The 25,808-nt window shown below is 33.2% G+C and overlaps 1 protein-coding gene across 3 annotated transcripts; it reads right to left on the bottom strand.

The window, feature by feature from the left end:
• Positions 1-137: 137 nt before the first annotated feature.
• On the bottom strand, positions 138-25,539 carry LOC143348971 (sodium-independent sulfate anion transporter). 3 transcript variants are annotated; one of them, XR_013080849.1, is made up of 12 exons: positions 25,115-25,539; positions 14,821-15,154; positions 10,304-10,539; positions 8,524-8,725; positions 7,938-8,158; positions 7,396-7,741; positions 6,681-6,983; positions 3,307-3,452; positions 868-1,038; positions 619-772; positions 347-440; positions 138-215 (listed from the first exon to the last, which is right to left on the bottom strand). XR_013080849.1 is itself a non-coding variant. In XM_076779771.1 (11 exons), exons 2-11 carry the CDS (start codon positions 15,011-15,013, stop codon positions 400-402), a joined length of 2,013 nt encoding a protein of 670 aa, XP_076635886.1. In that variant the 5' UTR covers positions 15,014-15,154; positions 25,115-25,539; the 3' UTR covers positions 138-399. The 3 variants fall into 3 exon arrangements, 2 of the variants coding, with proteins under 2 accessions (XP_076635886.1, XP_076635888.1); XM_076779771.1 differs by having other exon boundaries at positions 138-440; XM_076779773.1 differs by lacking the exons at positions 8,524-8,725; positions 10,304-10,539 and having other exon boundaries at positions 138-440.
• Positions 25,540-25,808: the final 269 nt, after the last annotated feature.

Raw genomic sequence — 25,808 nt, forward strand, 5'->3', positions numbered from 1 at the left:
TCAATCAACAAATTAGTATTCTTAATTTTCGTCTTATTCTGGACTCTAGAATCTTCCATTAAAATTTTTAAATTAACTCCTACGATACAATATTGGTATCGGTTTGGTATCGGTTTACTATACTGATCTATATAATATAATGTTTAAACGGTCAGCACATTTTTATTTTATTCGTCTGTCTACAGATGAAGTACATGCTATTGTCACGTAAATACCTATTGTGTCGGAGCAAATCAATATCTTAAAATAACTACTAGAAACGTTACTTTCCTTATAGTAGTATTGTCTATAATTAGATTCCATAGTGTCGTCCGTCTTCATGTTAATATATAATATCGATGCTTACAAGATAAAAAGAGTAGTTGCAGGACGGAATTTCCACGAATATCTTAGGCATTATCAATACCTATTCGCAACAGCTGCCGGAATGTTTGAGCATTCTGGAAATAAACGAGACTTTTACTTGTATGCGTTTATATACACAGTGAATTTAGTTATTTTAGATGGAGACGTTTCGGTAACTCGATGATTTTTTAAATGGAACGCATCGAATAATACGTAATTTTAAAATGAATTTTATTTAACATTGGTTATTATAAATAATGATGTTTTAGTTACCTTTAAGGCAGTCATTAAGCTCGAGTTCGTTAGAACTACACCTTAAACCTGAAGGTTTTACGCCTTTGAAAATTTCGATGACGCTCGGTTTTAGGTTATGGAAGATTAAAGGCTGCCCACGTTTAGAAAAATCCTCCGTTAAATTCTTCACGCCCTAAATAATTTATGTATAATTTTAGTATAACTAATATCATTTATGGGATTCGTAATTTTGTAGTTTCAGATTTGAAACATATTGTATAAACGTACTTTTGCGGCAGTAAAATCTGCTGCTTGAATGTGTGTAGAATCTATGACAACTGGTACTGCAGTTCCTTGCCTCGTACCCTGTTTGCTAATTACAGCTCGCACGTACTCGACACTCGGAAATACAAGGCTTCTGTCAGGTGTTATGACAAGATATTCACAACCGTTTATACTCTGCAATAAAAAGTATTATATTGGACGCGAGTTAACAAAAATTATAGAAAATGAGCGTTCATATTTAATACAAAGAATAACAGTTTCTATTCTTTTCGTATTAAACATGATACACTTTTCTTTCCATTCTTAATTGCTAAGTAAGTCAATGTACATACAGGGTGTTCAGCCACCACTGGGAAAACTTTAATGGGGGATTCTAGAGGCCAAAATAAGACGAAAATCAAGGATACCAATTTATTGATGGAGGCTTCGTTAAAAAGTTATTAATGTTTAAAGTTCCGCTCGTAATGAATTTTTTTCTCGAAAAGGGGTGGGATTTCGGGGGTATGTCTAATGACTAAAAATGATTGGCATAGACGCCTGCACACGAACATAATTTTTTTAAAACGATTTGCAAAATTTTTTCGTCGACAAATTTTGGCGCCAAATTAGATTTTTAGTAATGAATTTTTTTCTCGGAAGGGGGTGGGATTTCGGGGGTATGTCTAATGACTAAAAATGATTGGCATAGACGCCTGCACACGAACATAATTTTTTTAAAACGATTTGCAAAATTTTTTCGTCGACAAATTTTGGCGCCAAATTAGATTTTCAGTAATGAATTTTTTTCTCGAAAGTACGTAGGATCTCGAGGGTATGTCTAATGACCAAACATGATTGGAATTAGCACCTGCACACGGTCATATTTTTTTTAAAACGATTCGATAACTTTTAATTTTGTCAAAAATGTCAAACCTATTCTAATTTATTTTTCGAAAAGGGGTGGGATTTCGGGAGTATGTCTAATGACCAAAGATGATTGGAATAGACGCCTCCACACGAACATATTTTTTTTAAAACGATTCGATAACTTTTAATTTTGTCAAAAATGTCAAACCTATTCTAATTTATTTCTCGAAAAGGGGTGGGATTTCGGGGGTATGTCTAATGACAAAAAATGATTGGAATAGACGCCTCCACGCGAACGTATTTTTTTTGAAACGATTCGATAACTTTTAATTTTCTCAAAAATGTCAAACCTATTACAATTTATTTCTCGAAAAGGGGTGGGATTTCGGGGGTACGTCTAATGACCAAAGATGATTGGAATAGACGCCTCCACGCGAACATATTTTTTTCAAAACGATTCGATAAGTTTTAATTTTGTCAAAAATGTCAAACCTATTCCAATTTATTTCTCGAAAAGGGGTGGGATTTCAGGGGTATGTCTAATGACCAAAACTGATTGGAATAGATGCCAGCACATGATCATATTTTTTTTAAAACGATTCGATAACTTCTAATTTAGTCAAAAATGTTAAACCTATTCTAATTTATTTCTCGAAAAGGGGTGGGATTTCGGGGGTATGTGTGATGACCAAAAATGATTGGAATAGACGCCTCCACGCGTACATATTTTTTTTGAAACGATTCGATAACTTTTAATTTTGTCAAAAATGTCAAACCTATTCCAATTTATTTCTCGAAAAGGGGTGGGATTTCGGGGGTATGTCTAATGACCAAAGATGATTGGAATAGACGCCTCCACGCGAACGTATTTTTTTTTAAACGATTCGATAACTTTTAATTTTCTCAAAAATGTCAAACCTATTCCAATTTATTTCTCGAAAAGGGGTGGGATTTCGGGGGTATGTCTAATGACCAAAGATGATTGGAATAGACGCCTCTACGCGAATATATTTTTTTTAAAACGATTCGATAACTTTTAATTTTGTCAAAAATGTCAAACCTATTCCAATTAATTTCTCGAAAAGGGGTGGGATTTCGGGGGTATGTCTAATGACAAAAAATGATTGGAATAGATGCTAGCACATGGTCATATTTTTTTTAAAACGATTCGATAACTTTTAATTTTCTCAAAAATGTCAAACCTATTCCAATTAATTTCTCGAAAAGGGGTGGGATTTCGGGGGTATGTCTAATGACCAAAGATGATTGGAATAGACGCCTCTATGCGAACATATTTTTTTTAAATCGATTCGATAACTTTTAATTTTGTCAAAAATGTCAAACCTATTCTAATTTATTTCTCGAAAAGGGGTGGGATTTCGGGGGTATGTCTAATGACCAAAGATGATTGGAATAGACGCCTCTACGCGAACATATTTTTTTTAAAACGATTTGAAATTTTCGAATTTAATTGTTAATAACTTTTTTAACGAAGCCTGCATTACTTATTTTGGTCTGTAGAATGCCCCATTCAAATTTTTCCGAGGGGTGGCTGGACACCCTGTATAGTATACTGTAAAATGAAAGTTCTCTTACCGTATCTTTATGAACTCGTAACGACGGCCTTGCTGAAGCGTAAAGTAGGAATAAGACGTTTATACCGATTCCAATTACTATACCTAGTTCGAGTCTTATAAAAAGACAGCACAAAAACGTGGCTACCGCTGGTACGAGATCAATTTCTGAAAAAATAGAACAAAGTTACATACAATTTTATTTGTCATTTTTTTGTTCAACAAATATCTACCAGTAGAACATTTCATTTATAACAATTAATAAGTACAGAGCATGGATAAACTAGAAATGCAATGTTTAAAGGTTGATAGAACGAGTTTCATTAAAAGAGGGCAATGACACATATTGGAAATTAATAACTGTAGAAATATTTACTTTTTTAATTTATAAACGATTACGTACTTTCTTGCAAGACTATACGTGTTTTAAAGAATATGAAAACGTATATTATAATTTTTAAATAATGAGTCCGTCTGCAAAATTCAATTCGATTCTCGGTATTCGTGTCAATTCTTAGTGAAGACCAAGATGGCGAAGGTAAAAACGATAATAGCGAAGAATGTCAAGTACATATATTGCTTTGACGCTAAATTCGCGTGCAATTTGTCGTGAACTAACACAAGGATTTTGATGCACAGTTGCGAGAACGTTGCGATTTCTTTTTCTTTGTCCGTTACTCGCTTTCGACGTTTAGGCCAGTGTTTCTCAACCTTTCGGTTCTCAGTATTATCTATTTGTGGGTAAAAATATACAAACTGTACAACAATTAGCATATTTATATCGACACATTGTTTATAAAAAAATATTCTACCTGTATACTTATTATATAACAAAGTATAATAACACGAATTATGTAATAATCTCTCTTCATAATTTTGACGATTACGAAACGAATGGAGAACTTGGCTAAATTCAGTCATGCATTTTTCTGGTGTGATGTCAGCACCAATTGTCTTTATCACAAAAGTTATCATATTTTTATCCATACAGCGTGTTTCGTAACGTGTAAAAATTAACGCTATATTTCTTTTGCTAATTTTTTTCTTAATTTCTTGACAAAGAATTAATTTTTTGCGTCAGCCGTTTCTCGAGAAACAATGGATACAATAGTTGAATATTAAGCCATTGTTTCTCGAGAAACGGCTGATGGAAAAATATTAACAAAGAATGGCGAAGAAATATAGTGTTAATTTGGCGTTGGCCTTTTCAAGTAGCTTGATACACATGAAATTTAACTCAGTGCCAGTTAACCGAAGTATTGCAACTGAAACCGCTTAATTGAACGTGAATTTCAGTTATTAGAACGAAAAATCAATACTGGGGAGAATCCTACGAGGGGTTCAGACAATTTAATTTCCCATTAAAGAAAACAGCACATAACTGGAGTATAAAGATAGCTATATTTTATAAACAAAGTCAAATAAGAAATATGTTTACTTAATTTTTCTCATTATTTTTATATCTCTTGACCATTAGTGAAGTAACATATGTTACCAATCACTTGTACATAGTGTTATTGTAATATTTTTTGTGTATCACATGGAAATTGTAATTATCTTTATAGAACTACTGTTGCATATAACTTTGTTTCTTTGAATGAGTTCTAACAACCCTTAAACTTTGCACGCAAGAGTTTGTTTATCTCTAGTACAGCAGTGATTGGCAAACCATCATCTATTCAGCAGAATTAGGCAAGCTTTTACTATTATTTTTAATTAAGAAATAAATCCGTCGACAAACCCTTTTTTTAACATTTCAATTTCCGTAAATAACTTTAATATTACTAATGTATCAAGAAGTATCAGTTATAATTATGCTTATAATAAATACAATTACGTTTGTTTCTTTTTTTGTTGATATTAGAGACCAAGAGGGATTTTAGAGTACAAAATAAGACGAAAATGAAGAACACCAATTTGTAAATGAAGGCTTTGTTAAAAAGTTATTAACGATTAAAGTTTCGCCCTAACTGAATTTTTTTCTCGAAAGGGGGTGGGATTTCGGGGGTATGTCTAATGACCAAAAATGATTGGAATAGACGCCTGCACACGACCATATTTTTTTCAAAACGATTTGAAATTTTTTAATTTTGTCAAAAATTTCACACCTACTCGAATTTTTTTCTCGAAAGGGGGTGGGAATTCGGGGGTATGTCCAATGACCAAAAATGATTAGAATAGACGCCTCTACGCGATCATATTTTTTTTGAAACGATTCGATAACTTTTAATTTTGTCAAAAATGTCAAACCTATTCCAATTTTTTTCTCGAAGAGGGGTGGGATTTCGGGGGTATGTCTAATGACTAAAAATGATTGGAATAGACGCCTCCACGCGTACATATTTTTTTTGAAACGATTCGATAACTTTTAATTTTCTCAAAAATGTCATACCTATTCCAATTTATTTCTCGAAAAGGGGTGGGATTTTGGGGATATGTCTGATGACCAAAAATTATCAGAATATACACCTGTACACGACCATATTTTTTTTGAAACGATTCGATAACTTTTAATTTTGTCAAAAATGTCAAACCTATTCCAATTTTTTTCTCGAAAGGGGGTGGGATTTTGGGGGTATGTCTAATGACCAAAAATGATTGCAATTGACACCTGCATACGAGCATATTTTTTTCAAAACGATTTGAAAACTTTTAATTTTGTCAAAAATGTCACACCTACTCGAATTTTTTTCTCGAAAGGGGGTGGGATTTCGGGGGTATGTCTAATGACCAAAAATGTTTGCAATTGACACCTGCATACGAGCATATTTTTTTCAAAACGATTTGATATCTTTTAATTTTGTCAAAAATGTCACACCTACTCGAATTTTTTTCTCGAAAGGGGGTGGGATTTCTGGGGTATGTCTAATGACCAAAAATGTTTGCAATTGACACCTGCATACGAGCATATTTTTTTCAAAACGATTTGATATCTTTTAATTTTGTCAAAAATGTCACACCTACTCGAATTTTTTTCTCGAAAGGGGGTGGGATTTCTGGGGTATGTCTAATGACCAAAAATGTTTGCAATTGACACCTGCATACGAGCATATTTTTTTCAAAACGATTTGAAACCTTTTAATTTTGTCAAAAATGTCACACCTACTCGAATTTTTTTCTCGAAAAGGGGTTGGATTTCGGGGGTATGTCTAATGACCAAAAATGATCAAAATTGACACCTGCACACGACCATATTTTTTTCAAAACGATTTGAAATATTTGAATTTAATTGTTAATAACTTTTTAACGAAGCCTCCATCAAGAAATTAGTATTCTTGACTTTCGTCTTATTTTGGCCTCTAGAATCTCCCATTAGAATTTTTCCCAGGGTTGGCCGATCACCCTGCATATAAAGAAGTATACCATGAAGAAGAAAGAGTAAATTGAAGAGCGTACTTTTGGTTCGCCATATGGGCTTGATTACGTGTAGTTCCACCATGAAGATGACTGCGGCGATGATGATTGCTGCGAGCGCTGCATTAGGAATAAAGTAAAGATACGGCGTAAGGAACTGAAGTGAAACGAGTACTAGAAGACCAGTATAAACACCGCCGAGTGTAGTCTTCACTCCGGATGAATGGTTCACCGCTCCCCGGCTGAGGCCACCGCTAACAGGCATGGAAGAAACGAAAGCCGACACGACGTTGCATGCACCCAACGCCAGCATTTCTTGAGTCGCGTCGATTGGTTTACCTTCATCTACCAACACGCGATTCTTAATAAATTCCAGACTTTTTACACTATTCCTAATAACAGCCATGCAATTGCTCGCTAAATCTAGGTGTACACTTTGAAAATACGCAAACATTACGGCAAAATACCACTCAACGCTTCAATGGCCGAATAATTTCGTTTGCAGCGAGAAGGTTCAACCCTTCAGGTCGTGAAAATTATAAACGATTATTTTTCAAGACCCAAAGCTGATGACCATCTTTAGAAAAACAGAAAATAATTGTTTTCTAATTTCTCGAGGTTTCTTCTGATATATTTGTAATATCTAGCGTGGAAGTGTCTAATTAACATCTCAAATTTGATTTAAAAAAATACTAATTTCAGCAAAAATTGTCTCTCACAATACTTTCTTCGTTGTAAGAAATGTTTCGAAACTTACTGAAGACTTTGGCGATAGAAATGGTTTCCAAAAGACTCAATAGAGGAATGACTAGACATCCAGAACCTAGAGCAGAGACCATATCGACGAACTCGTAAGTTTCATTTTTGTGGTAGGTTTGAAACGGCGGTGGCTGAAATTCCGGAAGTCCTTGTTTAACATGGCCCGTCAGTTTGACCGGCGAGGAACCTAAATGACTTTCTAAAAGCCAGCTCATAACCGCGCAAACAAGGACCACGAGGATATTTCGGGACGTAGAAAGCAGCCAGAGAGATTTTTGCATAATCACCTGTACCTTCGACGGCACTTTTGTAGCTTTACGGATTACTGATATATCTTTCATTTTCTGCGAACAAATAAGCGTGAAAAAGCATTTTCAATTTTTAATTTAATTAACTATCAAATTCGAATCAACGGGATATTCGATACATTGCTTAACGAATTTGAATAATTCGAAAAATTAACATTAACTTTGAAAGGACCATTCCTTAAATTAGAAATTTTTATATTAATTGTTAAATATTCCGTTTCGTGGTACTCACTCTGAGGAGAAGAAGAACAATTATGCACGTGATGCCTAACGCAGTGTCCCAAAGCTTTGTTTCCCCGATTTTTTCAAATATCTTCTGCCACACTTCGACGAATTTGCTACCGCTGATATTAATTCCTAGAATGTCTTTTACTTGGCTCGTTGCTATAATAATCGCCGCTGCAGACGTGAAACCAACCGATACTGGTCCTGATATGAAGTCCAACAGAAAACCTGATAAAAAAGAACAAGCAAACATTAATTTATATTAATAATTCGATGATTTTTGAGAAAAATTTTAATGGGAGATTCTGGGGACCAAAATAAGACAAAAATCAAGAATACCAATTTGTTGATTGAAGCTTCGTTTAAAAGTTATTAACGTTTAAACTTCCGCCTGTAGAACGGCAATCTGCGAACAGCTGCGCATGAACTTTGAACGTTAATAACTTTTAAACGAAGCCTCAATCAACAAATTGGTATTCTTCATTTTCGTCTTATTTTGTCCTCCAGAATCTCCCATTAAAATTTTTTCCACAGATACCTTGTATATTCTATACTGTGCTCAAAAATAATTTATATTAATATACATAAATCACCTAATTGTAAGACCCCCATCAGCAAACACACACAGCCGGATAAGAAGGTTAAGAGGACCGCAAAGTCAGGCCCCAAGTCAGATTTCTGCAGCGTTTCCCTAGTCAAGATTGCAATAATCGCTGTTGGTCCAACTGGTACATCTTTGCAGGATCCTAGGATGGTGTATACAAAGCACGCCATAAAAGAAGAATATAAACCGTACTGCAAAGTAAAACATACATTCCTATATTCCCCTGGTTTCCATTCCAAAAATTTTGGAAAATCTTAGTGCAATGGTAATCACTAAACTCAATATCAAATCTGAATAAATGAAATCTAGAAGTTAGTTATGCTGAAGAAGGCCTTCATTTTGTGCAGTTTTCAAAAATTTTGTTGATCAAAGTATACACCATTTAAATTGAGTCAATTTTTGAGTCTAGATTCTATGAATTTTGAAAAGATTTAGAGTTCCTTAATCCGGAGAAAACAGTAATGTCATCTTGAAATTTCAGTGGTGGATAATACGATGGTTGTTATGGCCGAAAGTATAGAATTATTTGATTTATTATCGTCTGTTATCGTAGACGAGACGGTATTTGTAATAATGAGCTACACCTGGTTCGAAAGTGGACGTTTCATGTTCGTTTTATGATCATAATTTATTGCCACGTAATTATTTGCCAGCCTAACGTTTCTAATATGAACATGGAAATTAATTTTTCAACTACACAGGTAATTTATGGTTCCTATAAATGTTCATTATGGTATAGAATCAACTACGATTACATTTTGCATGAAATGCTTCGTAAAAGTAGTAAAAGAAATTAATTAGTTAAATGTAAAGTTACAAATTCAGTTAACGGAAGATTAACAAAACACGAAGCTTCGACTGATTCTTTATTTAGTACGGCGTTTCGTTGTTTTAGAGTAAAAGTACGTGGTCGAATTACAAAAACTGAAATCACAGTTTTCGATCGCCATTGCATAATCTCTACGCTTTCACTAATTGTAAAATACAAAATGGATCGAAAAACGTACAAAACTCTACTCTACTGTTATACTTTTATACTTTTAGGTTATTAATTTAATTATTTAATTATTAAAATAACAATTAAAACAATAAACACGACACTATAAATAACTAATAGTTATTGTCGTATTATAGACTCGTCGTTCAAATTTCTGAGTCAAACAAAATGGCGACTGAGTGCAACTATACGTATACGAAACACAGATAAAATCTCGAAATCATTTTCATTTTAGATATTGTTTGTAATTTTATTTTATTACATTAATAAATATTAATTTATTTATTTTGAATGAAATTAGTTTTCAATAGAAAAAGTTTAATTATTCTGAATGATAATACTCGATTATCAGAGATTGAGTTTTGTTCGTAGCTTCGACAAGTTTGAAACGCTAGTAAAATGGCGGTTCCGTCCAGGATACGTTGTAGAAAACTTTTCAAAATTGAGGGGATCTAGATCATCGGAATTCTAGACAAATGGAATGCGAAGGTTCGTTGGTTACCGGCTCAAATAGAAAGTAACAACAAGTGAAATGGTTTCGCACTTTGGCGTGTACGTCATTTAAGGCTTCCATACGTGAATAAAATGTGTAAACTCCGGGACCAACTATCGCTTCGCATAATAAACCGATGATTTTTCACTTGTTCGAAGCAAATAGACGCGTCAAAGGATTTTTTTACATTAGCGAAGACGACAAACAACATTTCATTCTAAAACAACAAAACTGGTTTAAGAAATATTTCCAAAGGTGAACGAACGTTAATGTCCCTACCTGTAAAGGAAGTCCTGCAACATTCGCATATGCTATTGCTTGTGGTATAACGGTAAGGCCTACGGTAATACCGGCAACCAGATCGCTCGCTATGTAATCCTTGCGATACATTTGCAACCACGCCACAATAGGTATCCTTTTGTACAATAATTTTTTCCTGCAGGACCTTTTGATTCGTTGGTACAGCCATCTTCTTCCCAGCGAACACAATAAATTCCTCTCTGGACTTTGTGCAACTGAAACGAGTCACGTCAATGGTTATACACATGTTTTTTCTGTTTTTTTTTTACATATCTCTGTGTCAAGTTATTAAGTAATGCACACAAAAATATTGGGACATTGTTATAATTTTGAATTTAATGTGTTAGAGTATAGTGTACATGAAACATTTGAAAATCTGAAAAACACCTCAATGTCGAGCGTATGCGTGCGTAACCTAACCTGGACTCGAATATCGCTGAGATAAAGATGGAACTTTTTTATTTTTGTTTTTTTCTTAAATGAAACTTCTACCAATGTAATTGTGAGAGTTTTTCGATTAAAATAAGACCAAACACGATATAATTTGTTTTTAATTTACTTCTAATAGAACATAAAATGTAGTTAAATATGCAAATATATTGCTGGTGAAAATTATATCGTGTTTGATCTTATTTTAATCAGAAAATATATTAATAAATGTCTACTAATCTTGTTTATCCCAAGATTTGCTATAAATGTTAAAATAAATACATCTAATACCCTCTTAGTTAAAACTATTTTAAGAAATTCACACTGCAATAAAAATCAAACAAAAAGCCACATTGTAATCATTAATTTTTGTGTTCTAGCTTAAAAAATAAAGTTAAGAACCAGGTAACATTAATTAAGTTTAAATTAATTTAAAATTTAAAAGTATAATGTGTTAATTATACATAGAAATTCTAAAATATAGTTTTAGTTATAGACTAATTATTTCAAAACTAATTGGGCGATGAGAAGTATAGTTAAACAATAATTAAATGTATAGATATATCTGACGTGTATGTGGAATTCGTGACGTCACGGTTTTTCAAATATCGACTTTAGAAAGTACTACGATTGGGACAAGGAGAAAAATGAAAAAGAAAAACAAAAAAATTACTGTCACGAGACGTTTGTATATAAGATTACCGTAATGCATATAAATATGCGTTTCGCTAGAGTTACCAGATAACTAACGATAATTATGACCAAAAGTGAAGCTATTCCGGTTTAACTGGTTTTACACGTTGGCACGCGACGATAATGCGAAAAAATTGCTCAATTAAAAACGTATTTCCATCGGATTGGTTCGCTACTGTTTATACATAATTAAATTGTATCAATCTCATAGTCTGTATAAATAAAATTGTCGCTTTGTGAGCCTGAAATTGTTAGATTATCTTTATTTGAACGTGTGCAATTTGAAAAGTATCTATGCTAGGGTAATTTCCCTAGTTCCAGCCATTTTGTTTTTACAGGCAAGGTAAGACTTCACCCTTTACAGAGAAAAGAATAATAAACCCCACTGAACTCGTAATTAAAAAATCATTGTCCATATGTTCGATTAACTATAGCTAAATAAATTTTTCGCTGTGAAGAAATTAAAAAGAAAAAGACTTTTTAAAAATGGCGGTTCGTTATTTCTTGTCAAGCTGGTATCGATACTTAATCGATTATTCAGTATAATTTTCAAATGTTTGAAGCGTATGATAATGTCATATTTAAATTCATATAGTGAAAGACTGTTTAAAAAACTGTGAATGTTAATATTGTAATTACTCTTCTTTTTTTAGAAAATAATAATGAGGCTTTTCAAGATCACTTTTTAAAAGTACGTTAAAGTCGATGGTTATTCTATTTCTGGAAAATGTTTATTTACATTTTAAAGTAATTTGACTTACAAATGTTCGATTTGTTATCAGTCCGTTATAAATGCAAATGTTGTTTCTCGCCTCTGTTTACATCATTAAATACGCAGTGTGAATTGTTGATTGAAATAGAAGTTCAATTCATTTGTATAAATTGGTAATATTGTTAATTTTTTGCTTCTAGTTTCTGTAAACAATGAAGTCATTTCAATGAACGATTTGAAATTTTAGGGGTAGCTGAACACCCTGTATATGTCTTTCATTCGATGTAAAACAGGGGTTAATAGATTTTTAATTGTTTTTCGTTGATTTTCTCAATTATCCCCAAAGTAAAGCTACCTTCACATTACTGCAACCCCTCCATTTTTCATTTCTCATCCCTTGAGTTACGATACTTCAATTATTCGAGATTATTCAGGTACCTGACATGGTAGATTTTAAACCCTAGGTTGCAATGTTTATTCAATAGAGAATAACTATTAACTGAAAAAGATAACTGAACGTACATTTAAATATTTATAGCAGATCCAACTTCAATCGGTTGAGATTAGAATCAGTTTCTAACATTTATGAATATTAAAGCTTAAAAAAGCTGTGGACTTTGGACTGTTCCTGGCTTGGCAATTGACGTTCAAGGTAATTTCGTGCTATAATGCCAACAGGATGATAAATATAAGCAACAACATTTTTTAGTTTCATAACATTCCGACGTTTTCCTCATTTTTATAATCTCATGCAGTAACATGAAAAATTTATTTTTGTATTGCTACGTCATCCTTATCTGCTTTGCTACTTAACGTATGTGTTATGATTAGTCTGCGGATGTTTATGCGTTTGTGGGAAATTTTCATTCTCAAAAAACTACAGAATTCCCTTAATATGTAAAAATAACTTTCGCCTAAGAAATTTTAAAATGTCACTGGAACTTGTATAAATAAATCTTGTAAATTTCACTGCAAAACCTGTTATAGTTTATTTGCAAAATATCCTCAAGAAAGTTTAAAAACAACGCATTTCTCCCTTAAACATTATATTTAAAAAGCTAAAAGTGATCTTCATTTCTTGATAGAAGAGCAACATAATATAAAGAAATTTTGAGAAATAGTTTTTGATTAAGTTCCACGATATTTAAAGCTGAAAAATAGATCTAAATATTGGATCTATTTCTGGATCTTGTGACCAGCAACATCAACATAGTAAGAGTTGTAACACAAACAGCTGACGAGTATGGGATAAATAATTTGTCGAGATTAAGCATCTTTTATTGATTGATAGTACAAGTATGAAATACGTCGAAAGTTGATTTATCTTTTCACGAACGATAATCCGTAATATCAGTTAATGAATGCAGTCGATCGATCAGATTATCGTTAAACACATTAAGAATCTGAGATCATTCGCTGGTATTGCAAATATAATACGGGTATTACCTGAAATACGTCGAGCCATAAGAAACTTCGATTACCTGTTTGCACGAGTCATTAAATTAAATTTCATAGTCATCGTGTCTTATTTACATGCATTATTCAACGGTCTATTTACAACGGTTTTTATTCAATGAAAATTTGGTTTTATCAGTTCTTTTACAGAAACATTAAGTTGCAGCACGTAAAATAGTTGAATTCATAACGAAATTTTCGCTTTTTTTTTATATATATACAGGATGTTCGGCCAACCATGGGAAAAATTTTAATGGGAGATTCTAGAGGCTAAAATAAGACGAAAATCAAGAATACCAATTTGTTGATCGAGGCTTCATTAAAAAGTTATTAACGTTTGAAGTTCCATACTGATCGGATTCAGTGAAATTAAAAAATGTCAAATCATTCTGAAAAAAATATTGATAGGTGTAGGGGTCAATTACAATCATTTTTGGTCATTAGACATAGCTTCGAATTCCTACGAACTTTCGAGAAAAAAATTCGAAAACGTGAAATTTTTCGACAAAATTAAAAAATTTCAAATCGTTCTGAAAAAAATACTGATAGGTGTAGGGGTCAATTCCAATCATTTTTGGTCATTAGACATACCCCCGAAATCCTACGCACTTTCGAGAAAAAAATTCCTTACTGAAAATCTAATTTGAGGCCCCCATGCAAATATTTAAAACGCCATAACTCCTGAACGAATTGGACGATTTTAATGTTCAAAAAGCCAAACGCCGCGTATTTTAGTGTAGAATATGTAGCAATTCTAAAAATATCCAAAAAGTGGTTCTTTAACCCCGTAATAATAGGAAAACTCCATAGAAATGGTCCACTTTTCAAACGTCCAAAACTCCTAGAATAGTAAATATATTTCTATTATTTAGTTTTCCTGTTGCGATATCGCAGCGATTCTGTGGTTTTCCCTGAATTGAAAATAACCAACATAAGCATAGAAACGCTGATTTTATCTGTTTTGGTTGTTTCCAATTGCAAAACAAGGAAAAACATAGAATCGCTTCGATATAGAAACGGGAAAAGTCGCTCGTCTGTTTCGCGAGAAATAATAAATCCTCGATTTTCCTAGTATCCCACAATCTCGCAAGAAATCGTTTGGAAGATACGAGCACTCGAGTGCAAAAGCAAAGAACTCGATTTTTCGAAACTTTTACAGAAAAAATAACACTTAATATTATTAACGCGTTTTTTTTTTCAAACTTACCATCGTTGTTCACCGTTTTATTATCCTTGCTGCAAACATGGATGCTGCCCAGCCTGTTCTCGGGGTCAGCGGTCTGATCAGGATTATTGTTATTGCTCCGAAGTGGATCTTCGAAAGCGGCGTTAGTGTAACCGGTTAACCGAACTTGCCTCCCCGTTTCGAGGTCGAATTCTTGGATGTTGTACTTTGACATGTTTCGTAGAGAATAAAGAGCCGATAGGAAAGAAAGTTTGCCAGTCTTTCGATTTCGTGGCGGCGATCGGGGGAAGCTACGTTGTGCGAGCGCCACTTATCAGACGAAGTCCATTGCCTAGTATTCCTGCGCGTCACGACCCTGAAAAATCACAATACACGGATCAATTCATCATACAGTTAGATCTTTTTCCCATTGTCTCTCCGAGATTGTTCTCGTTGGACTTTTTCCCCTAATTTATCACGCTTTTTATCGAGCAGAATACAGCAATAATAAATTCAAGGATTTCGATACTTTACACCTTCACCTTCGCTGTTACTTGAATTTTTTCAAGGACTTTCATCATAGAAATAACGCGGTTGTTGAATTTTTGTTACCCTTTATGAATAGCAGAGAGATATTCAATGATTTAAATGAATTTAACGTAATGATGTACATATTCGCTTAAAAATTAGATATTTCCATTCATGAAATCAATGTATACATACAGGGGGTTCAGCCACCCCCGGGAAAAATTTCAATGGGGGATTCTAGAGGCCAAAATAAGACGAAAATCAAGAATATCAATTTCTTGATGGAGGCTTCGTTAAAAAGTTATTTACAATTAAATTAAAAAATTTCAAATCGTTTCAAAAAAATTATTTTTGATTTCAGGAGTCCTTTACAAGTATTTTTAGTCGTTAGACATACCCCCGAAATCCTAGCCACTTTTGAGAAAAAAATTCGAGAAGGTGTGAAATTTTTCGTCGAAAAAAAAAATTTTTCAAATCGTTTCAAAAAAATTATTTTCAATTGCAGGGGTCCATTACAAGCATTTTTGGTGAATAGACCTATCCCCGAAATCCTGTGCAGTTTCGAGAAAAAAATTCATTACCGAAAATCTAATGTGAGACCTAGAAATGCTACCCTGAAATTTCATGCGAATCTTTAAAACACCATAACTTTTGAACGGATTGGACGATTTTAATGTTCAAAAAGCCAAACAACGCGTATTTTAGTGTAGAATATGTAGAAATTGTAACATTAATGAAAAAGTTATTCTTTGACCTCGTAAAATGAAAAAAACCCCATAAAAATGGTCCAATTTTCAAACAGCCATAACTCCTATAATAGTGAATATATTTTAATGAAACTTTTTTCTGAAGTAGAGCCTATAGGTATCTACAAAAAAGTATTAGACAACTTTTCTGTAGGGCATCAAACAAAATTATTAAAAATGAAAAACGAATTCTCAAGAAAAATCGATAGGGGGTAGGTGCCTAAATTTTTCGACGAAAAAAAAAAATTTCAAATCGTTTCAAAAAAATTATTTTCAATTGCAGGGGTCCATTACAAGCATTTTTGGTGAATGGACGTACCCTCGAAATCCTAACCATTTTCGAGAAAAAAATTCCTTACCGAAAATATAATTTCAAGCCAGAAATGCTACCCTGACATTTCATGCGAATCTTTAAAACACCATAACTTTTGAACGGATTGGACGATTTTAATGTTCGAAAAGCCAAACAACGCGTATTTTAGTGTAGAATATGTAGAAATTGCAACATTAATGAAAAAGTTATTCTTTGACCTCGTAAAATGAGAAAAACCCCATAAAAATGGACCAATTTTCAAACAGCCATAACTCCTATAATAATGAATATATTTCAATGAAATTTTTTTCTGAAGTAGAGCCCATAGGTACCTACAAAAAAGTACTAAACAAAATTTCCATAGGGTGTCAAATAAAATTATTAAAAATGAAAAACTAATTCTCAAGAAAAATCGATAGGGGGTAGGTGCCTAAATTTTTTGACGAAAAAAAAAAATTTCAAATCGTTTCAAAAAAATTATTTTCAGTTGCAGGGGTCCCTTACAAGCATTTTTGGTCATTAGACCTACCCCCAAAATCCTGCGCATTTTCGAAAAAAAAATTCAGAACTGGTGGAACTTTAAATGTTAATATCTTCTTAACAAAGCCTCCATCAACAAATTAATATTCTTGATTTTCGTCTTGTTTTGGCCTCTAGAATCTCCCATTAAAATTTTTCCCAGGATTGGCTGAACACTCTGTATATTGAAGAAAGAAATTTTATTTAATCCAATTAATAACATATTACAGAATTTTATTCTAATTTTATTCTGATACAGATTGTTTTTGCAGTCTATAATATTTCAAGCATGCTATGTAAAATGTTGCACGTAAACACAGGTCAACTTATTAACATAAATCGCTAATTAAGAACATGGATGTCCTATTATGGCCTTTGCAATACGCATTATTCATCCATTAAAGAATCGATGAAAGAACAATTACTTTACAGATTTTAAAAGTATGATTCAGATATGTTATTTGATCCTATTAACGAATATTCAAATATAGAAAGAAAATTTCTTATTTTCTCGAGATACTTTATTATAATAGCTAATGTTGCTAGTGTAACAAGTGAAGTACCTTCAGCTGTTTTAATTTGACATTGATTTATCGCGGAGTAGGTGATGCAATAGTATAGAAGTTTGCAAAAGATACAGTGGAATTCTTATTAGTCGCGTATCCTTTATTAGAACTAGAGCTATTCGAGATCACACACGGAAAAAGTGTTAGAAACGAAAAACATTATCAAATATTTCTGCTGAGGATTACCAACAGGAATATTGGCATTTTTCAGTGTCAAAATGGCGGTGCATTATTTCGAGCGATATTGAAATGGAAATAAATAACTAAATGTCCATCGATTTCGAAATTAAAGAAATATTCAACCATTTTTTGGACAATATATACTAAAAGTACATAAACAATACTTTCGCTGCTTAGAAAACACAAGTGGATAGATTTCTCCGATTTGAAATAGATAAAACTGAATGAAATCAGAAGTTTTAGAGAAAATAAAGATAAAATTGACAATTTTATTGTGCTTAAAACGCGTTTAAAGATCGATTCCTTATCGCTGTGTCACTCTCGAAGTCATTATATCTTCGTTAATACTTCGAATTCCATCTTAATATTTTGACGCAGCATTCCCAGAAAGGCCAAAGTTTAAAAACGTGCAGTAATAAATAAATTATTATAAATACACCGAAAAGTGTCCTTAATTTGTTCGAAACTAAATCTACCATCTTACGATCGTCGATCTAAGGTATAGTTGGCTTAGAGTCACCTATAGCGGGCAATTTAAGCATACCGGAAGTTTAATTCGAGTGAAACACGACGACGGTAACATAGCGCAATTAAAAGTCCTGAAAATTCCAGAAAATCTTCAGTTTACACATTCGTTCGCTTTAAGTCTTACTCAACTATTATTTAACGGGGATTTTTTCCGTCCGTTCGTTCGAAGAATTTTTTCCTTTTAACCACTCTTTACGTCACAGACTTTGTGTGTTTTTTGCCCGGAAATTTCAGGCTTCGCAGCAATTAGAATTCCCATTCAGCATTCCCTATCACGCGCATTAATCCAACATGAAATTACAGTTAAGATTAATGAACACGTGGCACTCAGGTGACTGTAGTTTTCATACCATGCAAACAATAAGGCTCCTCGCGAGTTAAATACAGCGTTATTTATCGAACATTAGTAACTTTACGTTTTTTTAGCTGGCGCTTCGCGTGTAAATACATACAGGAAATTCAGTTCCCAGAAAAAGCCTGGGAAAAATTTTAATGGGGGATTGTAGAGGCCAAAATAAGTCGAAAATCAAGAATACCAATTTGTTTATTGAATAACAATTCAATTGAAAAATTTCAAATCGTTCCGGAAAAATTATTTTTGGTTGCGGGGGTCAATTACAAGCATTTTTAGTGAATAGACATATATTCGAAATCCTACCCCCTTTCGAGAAAAAAATTCGATTAGGTGTGGCATTTTTGACAAAATTAAAAGATCTGAAATCGTTTTAAAAAAAATATGATCGTGTGCAGGCATCTATTCCAATCATTTTTGGTTATTAGACATACCCCCAAAATCCTACCCCCTTTTTAGAAAAAAATTCAAGAAGGTGAAATTTTTTGGGCGAAATTAAAAAATTTCAAATCATACTAAAAAAATTATACGTAGTTACAGGGGTCAATTGCAAGCATTTTTGGTCATTAGACATACCCCCGAAATCCTACGCACTTTCGAGAAAAAAATTCGAGAAGGTGTGAAATTTTTTGGGCGAAATTAAAAAATTTCAAATCATATTAAAAAAATTATACGTAGTTACAGGGGTCAATTGCAAGCATTTTTGGTCATTACACATACCCCCAAAATCCTACCCCCTTTCGAGAAAAAAATTCGAGAAGGTGTGAAATTTTTTGGGCGAAATTAAAAAATTTCAAATCATATTAAAAAAATTATACGTAGTTACAGGGGGCAATTGCAAGCATTTTTGGTCATTAGACATACCCCCGAAATCCTACGCACTTTCGAGAAAAAAATTCTTTACCGAAAATATAATTTCAGGCCAGAAATGTCTGCCCGAATTTTCATGCGAATCTTTAAAACACCATAACTTCTGAACGGATTGGCCGATTTTAATGTTCAAAAAGCCAAACACCGCGTATTTTAGTGTAGAATATGTAGAAATTGCAAAAATATTCAAAAAGTTGCTCCTTGACCCCGCAAAATGAGAAAAACTCCATAATAATGGTCCAATTTTCAAACAGCCATAACTCCTATAATAGTGAATATATTTCAATGAAACTTTTTTCTGAAGTAGAGCCCATAAGTACCTACAAAAAAGTATTAGACAACTTTTCCATACAGCGCCAACCAAATTTATTACAAATAAAAAACGAATTTTCAAGAAAAATAGACAAGGGGTGCCTAAATTTTTCGACGAAAAAAAAAAATTTCAAATCGTTTCAAAAAAATTATTTTCAATTGCAGGGGTCCATTACAAGCATTTTTGGTGAATAGACCTACCCCCAAAATCCTACGCAATTTCGAGAAAAAAATTCAGAACTGGTGGAACTTTAAACATTAATAACTTTTTAACAGAGCCTCCATCAAGAAATTGGTATTCTTGATTTTCGTCTTATTTTGGCCTCTAGTATCCCCCATTAAAATTTTTTACATATTTTTAATGGGACTCATCTACTAATATATTTATTTCTCTAATTAAAGTAAGATTATGCGTAATATTTCCATATTTAACACGATTTTATGCCGTATGAGGAGTAAATTAAAAACAAATTATATCGTGTTTGGTCTTATTTTAATCGAAAAGCTCTCACAAATATATTGGTAAAAGTTTCATTCGAAAAAAGAGAAAAATAAAAAAGTTTCATGTGTTGCCTCACCGATATTCGAAGCTACAAAGATAAAAACGTGTATGATTTAGGTTGCTCCATAGAAAAGAGATCTAGTGCCAATATTCTTACGCGAATTATCGCATACCATCCTCAACTGGTATAAACATCTGCGCATTATGGAGCGAATTATTGGCTCAAGAATTTTTACAGAGACTGACAGAGCTTAGTATAAGAGGACACTCATTCATATGAAACGATTTGATGGTTAAAGAATTGTGTCAACCTCGTAATTAGATACCGTTAGCGTTACTACACTGCTTCTTCGTGATCGAAGAGTTACGATCGATCGATCGCGTTTAGCAGTACCGTGCGCGACCATAACACGATATAAAGTATATTTCTTATAAACGTAGTTTTTAATAATCATTTTGCATAATTAGACGCGTTTATTAATATTATTCCAAGACGTAAGTGCAAATTTTAGATCGATGCTTCGAGCTATTTTGATGACACACAAGATTTTACCAGTACTTGATGAATATTTAAAATTTTAAAACATTTGTTAAAAAATTAGTCGATTTTTCCTTCGTAAGACGTAATATTAGACTAATTTAAAGTATCGATACGGTAATAGTATACAATTACACATAATGCACGTTAATTAAAACACAGTTTAATTTTGTTTCAACAAATCTGACATTCTAATTAACACTGGAAAACTCTGATTCTGGAACGAGGATTAAAATCGTTTTAAAATTAAGATTTGGCCTCGAATTAAAAAGTTGCCATCGAATTTTTAACGGCCCACGTTATCGAATGTTTTACGAAATTGTTCACAGACGTGTAATAAACTCGCGCAAGAGACGATGATTTCGTGAAAGTGTTAAATAATTCATTTCTATTGCACAACGTACGAATTGATTTTCTAAACAGTCAAATGATTTCTAACCACGATACGCTTAGCATAATGTATTTTGAATTTGTACGATACAGAGCGCGATAAATTATTTGTTTTTACCGCCTCGACCGTACGTAAGCAAATCTTAAGAATTACGAAACTGTCTGCCAGTGATTTATTTTTCTCCCAGGCGTATTTAACCAATTAACAAATTAGGATACGTCATTTAAGTCCATGTGACCGTGAAAACAATGGCATTGCGGATGAGAAGAACTGCTATAAATGGCTACAGGTGTGAGTCGGTCATGGTACAAATAGTTTGTTATTTTCTTTAACACTTTTGCACCGAGAGTGTAGTCAACGGTGAGCAATTTGCGATAACGGGTCCCCGAGAACGATCGTTATTCTTGAAATTGGATTTGAAAAACAAACTCCAGAGACCCGTCCAACATTTCCATACGTCAATATTTCGTCTTAGGAAGTTGTAAATATTTTTCGAGCAATTCGCGTTGCATAAATACGTCGTTTAGAGAACAGTTAGGCCAGGAATTAGGCTAGCCAAGGTTCCACTGTTACGTCTTTGCGGTCATATTTTTTTAACCATTTGCATCTCTTTTTTTAATGTTTCTAATAATAATCGCCACTTAAAGAAACGAATTTCTATGAATATTATTCTACCAATTTTTTACATTTTTAAAAGAATTCGATTTTTATTTAACCTTATTCAAGAAATGGCTTACGTTGCAGGCGATAAAAACGTTTTGCAGACAAAAGAAAAAAGTCGTACGTGTCTCACAATCAGTATAACCGGAGGATTAGAACACTTTAGCGTCTGTGATCAACCAGGCAGAACTTTTCCCATAATGCAACGGTTGAGGACACTTCTAATTGTGAATATAAACCACTTAAAATGAATTTATTACGATAACTTTCGTTTCACCTTTTTTTTAAACATTTCATTCATAACTACATTTAATTCATTTGATTATCATTAAAATCTATATCTTAAAATAATTATATGTTTTTAAATTGTTTGTATTTGCTTCAGTTTTATTTTTGAAAATGGTTCAAAAATGCAAACTCTGCATTCTATATTTTTTAAGGCAATTCGAAACCAGGAAATCATGACGCAATGAAAACATATTGCAATTCAATGACCTGTATATAGAGGATCAAATATTTTATTCATCGTTACCTGCCCAAACGCTTTTACATTGCAACAAATAGTGATTACCAGTCAGTGACTTATTACGTTGGTGAATGCAAAACATATTTCTTATGTAATGTACTCTGCGTCATAGTCATTACCGTGGGTGAATTTTTAATAAAATTTCTGAAACACCTGTCTCCACGGAACTTTCATCAAACGAATTCTACGACATTTATACAATTTTGAAAATTTGTATTCATAAAACAAGAATGGATATTACTTTAAACGAAATATGCAAGTTCGAATATAATTAATGATAAAAGCAATTTTTATATTTTCGAAACGAAAACAGTTCCTTGTTTCATTTAATTTGTGGCGTTAGTTATATATTCGCAGTTGTACCTACTTAAATGTGTGCGAAAGTTTATTAGAAGGCCTATAATCCTACATAAAGGCGGATGATGCTTTCTCTGTGCGATTTTAGCTTGTATCAGCAAGCAATCGATGAACTAATCTGTATTAAAGTTTCGTATAATGATCATCTGCTTAAGTTTAACTAATTTTTCTTTTTCAATTTTCTAACTGATTTTCTTTTGAATATTCCTTTACATACAGGGTGTTGTACCCCGGGAAAAATTTTAATGGGGGATCCCAGAGGCCAAAATAAGACGAAAATCAAGAATATTAATTTGCTCATTGAGGCTTCGTTAAAAAGTTATTAACAATTAAATTCAAATATTTCAAATCGTTCTGGAAAAAATATTGAAAGCTGTGGGGGTCGATTACAATCATTTTTGGTGGATAGACGTACCCTCGAAATTCTAGCCACTTTCGAGAAAAAAATTCAAGAAGGTGTGAAATTTTTCGACAAAATTAAAATATTTCAAATCGTTCTGAAAAAAATATTGTTATATATGGGGGTCAATTGCAATTATTTTTGGTCATTAGACATACCCCCGAAATCCTAGCCACTTTCGAGAAAAAAATTCGAGAAGGTGTGAAATTTTTCGACAAAATTAAAATATTTCAAATCGTTCTGAAAAAAATATTGAAAGCTGTGGGGGTCAATTACAATCATTTTTGGTCATTACACATACCCCCGAAATCCTACGCATTTTCGAGAAAAAAATTCGAAAACGTGAAATTTTTCGACAAAATTCAAAATTTTCAAATCGATCTGAAAAAATTCTGATAACTATGGGGGTCAATTACAATCATTTTTGGTCATTACATATACCCCCGAAATCCTACCCACTTTCGAGAAAAAAATTCGAAAACGTGAAATTTTTCGACAAGATTCAAAATTTTCAAATCGATCTGAAAAAATTCTGATAGCTGTGGGGATCAATTGCAATTATTTTTGGTCATTAGACATACCCTCGAAATCTCACCCACTTTCGAGAAAAATATTCGAAAACGTGAAATTTTTCGACGAAATTAAAAAATTTCAAATCGTTCTGAAAAAAATATTGTTAGCTGTGGGGGTCAATTATAATCATTTTTGGTCATTACACATACCCCCGAAATCTTAACCATTTTCGAGAAAAAAATTCTTTACCGAAAATGTAATGTGAGGCCAGAAATGCTACCCTGAAATTTCATGCGAATCTTTAAAACACTATAACTTCTGAACGGATTGGACGATTTTAATGTTCAAAAAGCCAAACAACGCGTATTTTAGTGTAGAATATGTAGAAATTGCAACATTAATAAAAAAGTTATTCTTTGACCTCGTAAAATGAGAAAAACCCCATAAAAATGGTTCAATTTTCAAACAGCCATAACTCCTATAATAGTGAATATATTTCAATGAAACTTTTTTCTGAAGTAGAGCCTATAGATATCTACAAAAAAGTATTAGACAACTTTTCCATACAACGCCAACCAAATTTATTAGAAATGAAAAACGAATTTTCAAGAAAAATCGACAGGGGGTAGATGCCTAAATTTTTCGACGAAAAAAAAAATTTCAAATCGTTTCAAAAAAATTATTTTCAGTTGCAGGGGTCCCTTACAAGCATTTTTGGTCAATAGACCTACCCCCAAAATCCTGCGCATTTTCGAGAAAAAAATTCAGAACTGGCTGAACTTTAAACATTAATAACTTTTTAACAGAGCCTCCATGAACAAATTGGTATCCTTGATTTTTGTCTTATTTTGGCCTCTAGTATCCCCCATTAAAATTTCTCCCAGGGGTGGCTTAACACCCTGTATAAAAGAAGATTTCTTTTACGTAATAACAAATTAGATCGACGTATTGTTTCAATTTTATTAAAATCATTGCAGCTATCCTGAATAATAATGAACACTCAAGAATGAGATTGATACAAGATACCCATGTGGGAACGCAGATAAAAATTATAATCCGCCTCGAGCAAGAGAATTGCTATGCTAAGTTACAATGAATTGCATCTCGATTAAGAGATAACGCTTAGATTGTTTTCATAGCATTACTGTCGCGTTAGTAATTATGTACAACTCTCTCCGAGTTCGCGGAACGCATCTACCACTATAACACAATCGATGCATGACTTTTTCCATATTTTATTTTTAAAAGAAACCTAAAATATTTCACGTCAATCTACGACCATATTTCATTTATTACTGGGTGGAAGATCCACTGATTTACAAAAATTTCTCTTCACTAGGAATCTTGGTATTTTTCTAACCCTTCGAATTATTCTAGATATTCGAGCCACTGAACACGGTTTCGAATTATTACGAAAAAGAAAATTTGATTGTATGAACCGTAAATGAAGTAAAAGTTGGCAAATTGCATTTTGCCATTAGCAAAGTAGATAATTTTATCTAGAAACAGTACGAAAATGTTGTGTAGATAAATACCTCGTATCAATGTGACATTACACCCAAGAGTGGACCACGGTAGCTCCTCGTGAAGCCATGATGGCCAGTAGCGTGTCTGCTGGCGTGTCGTTTGTTATTTTTAACGACACGATCCTATCTGTTTCGTTTCGTTCTGTTCGAGACACACGCGCGGATGGTTCACTAAACGTATCACGGCTGGAAGTAGCAGTAGCACGTGCAGGCGTGTGCCCAGAGGTATTTGAGAAAAGAAAATAAAAACCGAAGGTTATACGCGTTAGAAACTTGTTTTCGTTCGAAAGCTGGGGCCACGCTCGCTCGGGAAAGTGATCCCGCGGTGTTTTCGTTCGATTCTTAATCGAGGTTCAGTTGCAAATTGAACGGAAAGCTTTATAAACGTTCGAACGTCCTAAACGTCACTGTGTGTGTACCTGTCTGAGGGGAACGCTCACCTGACCAGAAACTTGACAGCCGAGAATTCGCCTTTGCGCGGTGCGCTGACGCGTCTGCGCATTAATACCCATCTCTCCTAAAACATCGTCACGTGTTTGTGAGTCAGTTCGCGTTACACGCTGGTTGCTGAAGAGTGCTAGCGTGCGTTAAAGCGCGATAAAAACTCACAGGGGACACTAGAATGGGATACGTTATTAACAATCCATAAATATCCTAGAAAAAAGTGAATAACCTGATTCAACCAGACTTTCCTTACGAAATT

This window comes from Colletes latitarsis, chromosome 12 (genome assembly GCF_051014445.1).
Source record: "Colletes latitarsis isolate SP2378_abdomen chromosome 12, iyColLati1, whole genome shotgun sequence".
Classification (NCBI taxonomy): Eukaryota; Metazoa; Arthropoda; class Insecta; order Hymenoptera; family Colletidae; genus Colletes; species Colletes latitarsis.

What these genes read in the sequence shown, in the direction of transcription:
- LOC143348971 (XM_076779771.1), bottom strand. Translation starts at nt 15,013, where the DNA reads ATGTCAAAGTACAACATCCAAGAATTCGACCTCGAAACGGGGAGGCAA. An exon ending in TACGAGTTCATAAAGATACG is followed by an intron (nt 1,039 to 3,306) that starts GTAAGAGAACTT and finishes TTTTTATTGCAG; the next exon opens with AGTATAAACGGTTGTGAATA. An exon ending in GCTTAATGACTGCCTTAAAG is followed by an intron (nt 441 to 618) that starts GTAACTAAAACA and finishes GTTTATTTCCAG; the next exon opens with AATGCTCAAACATTCCGGCA.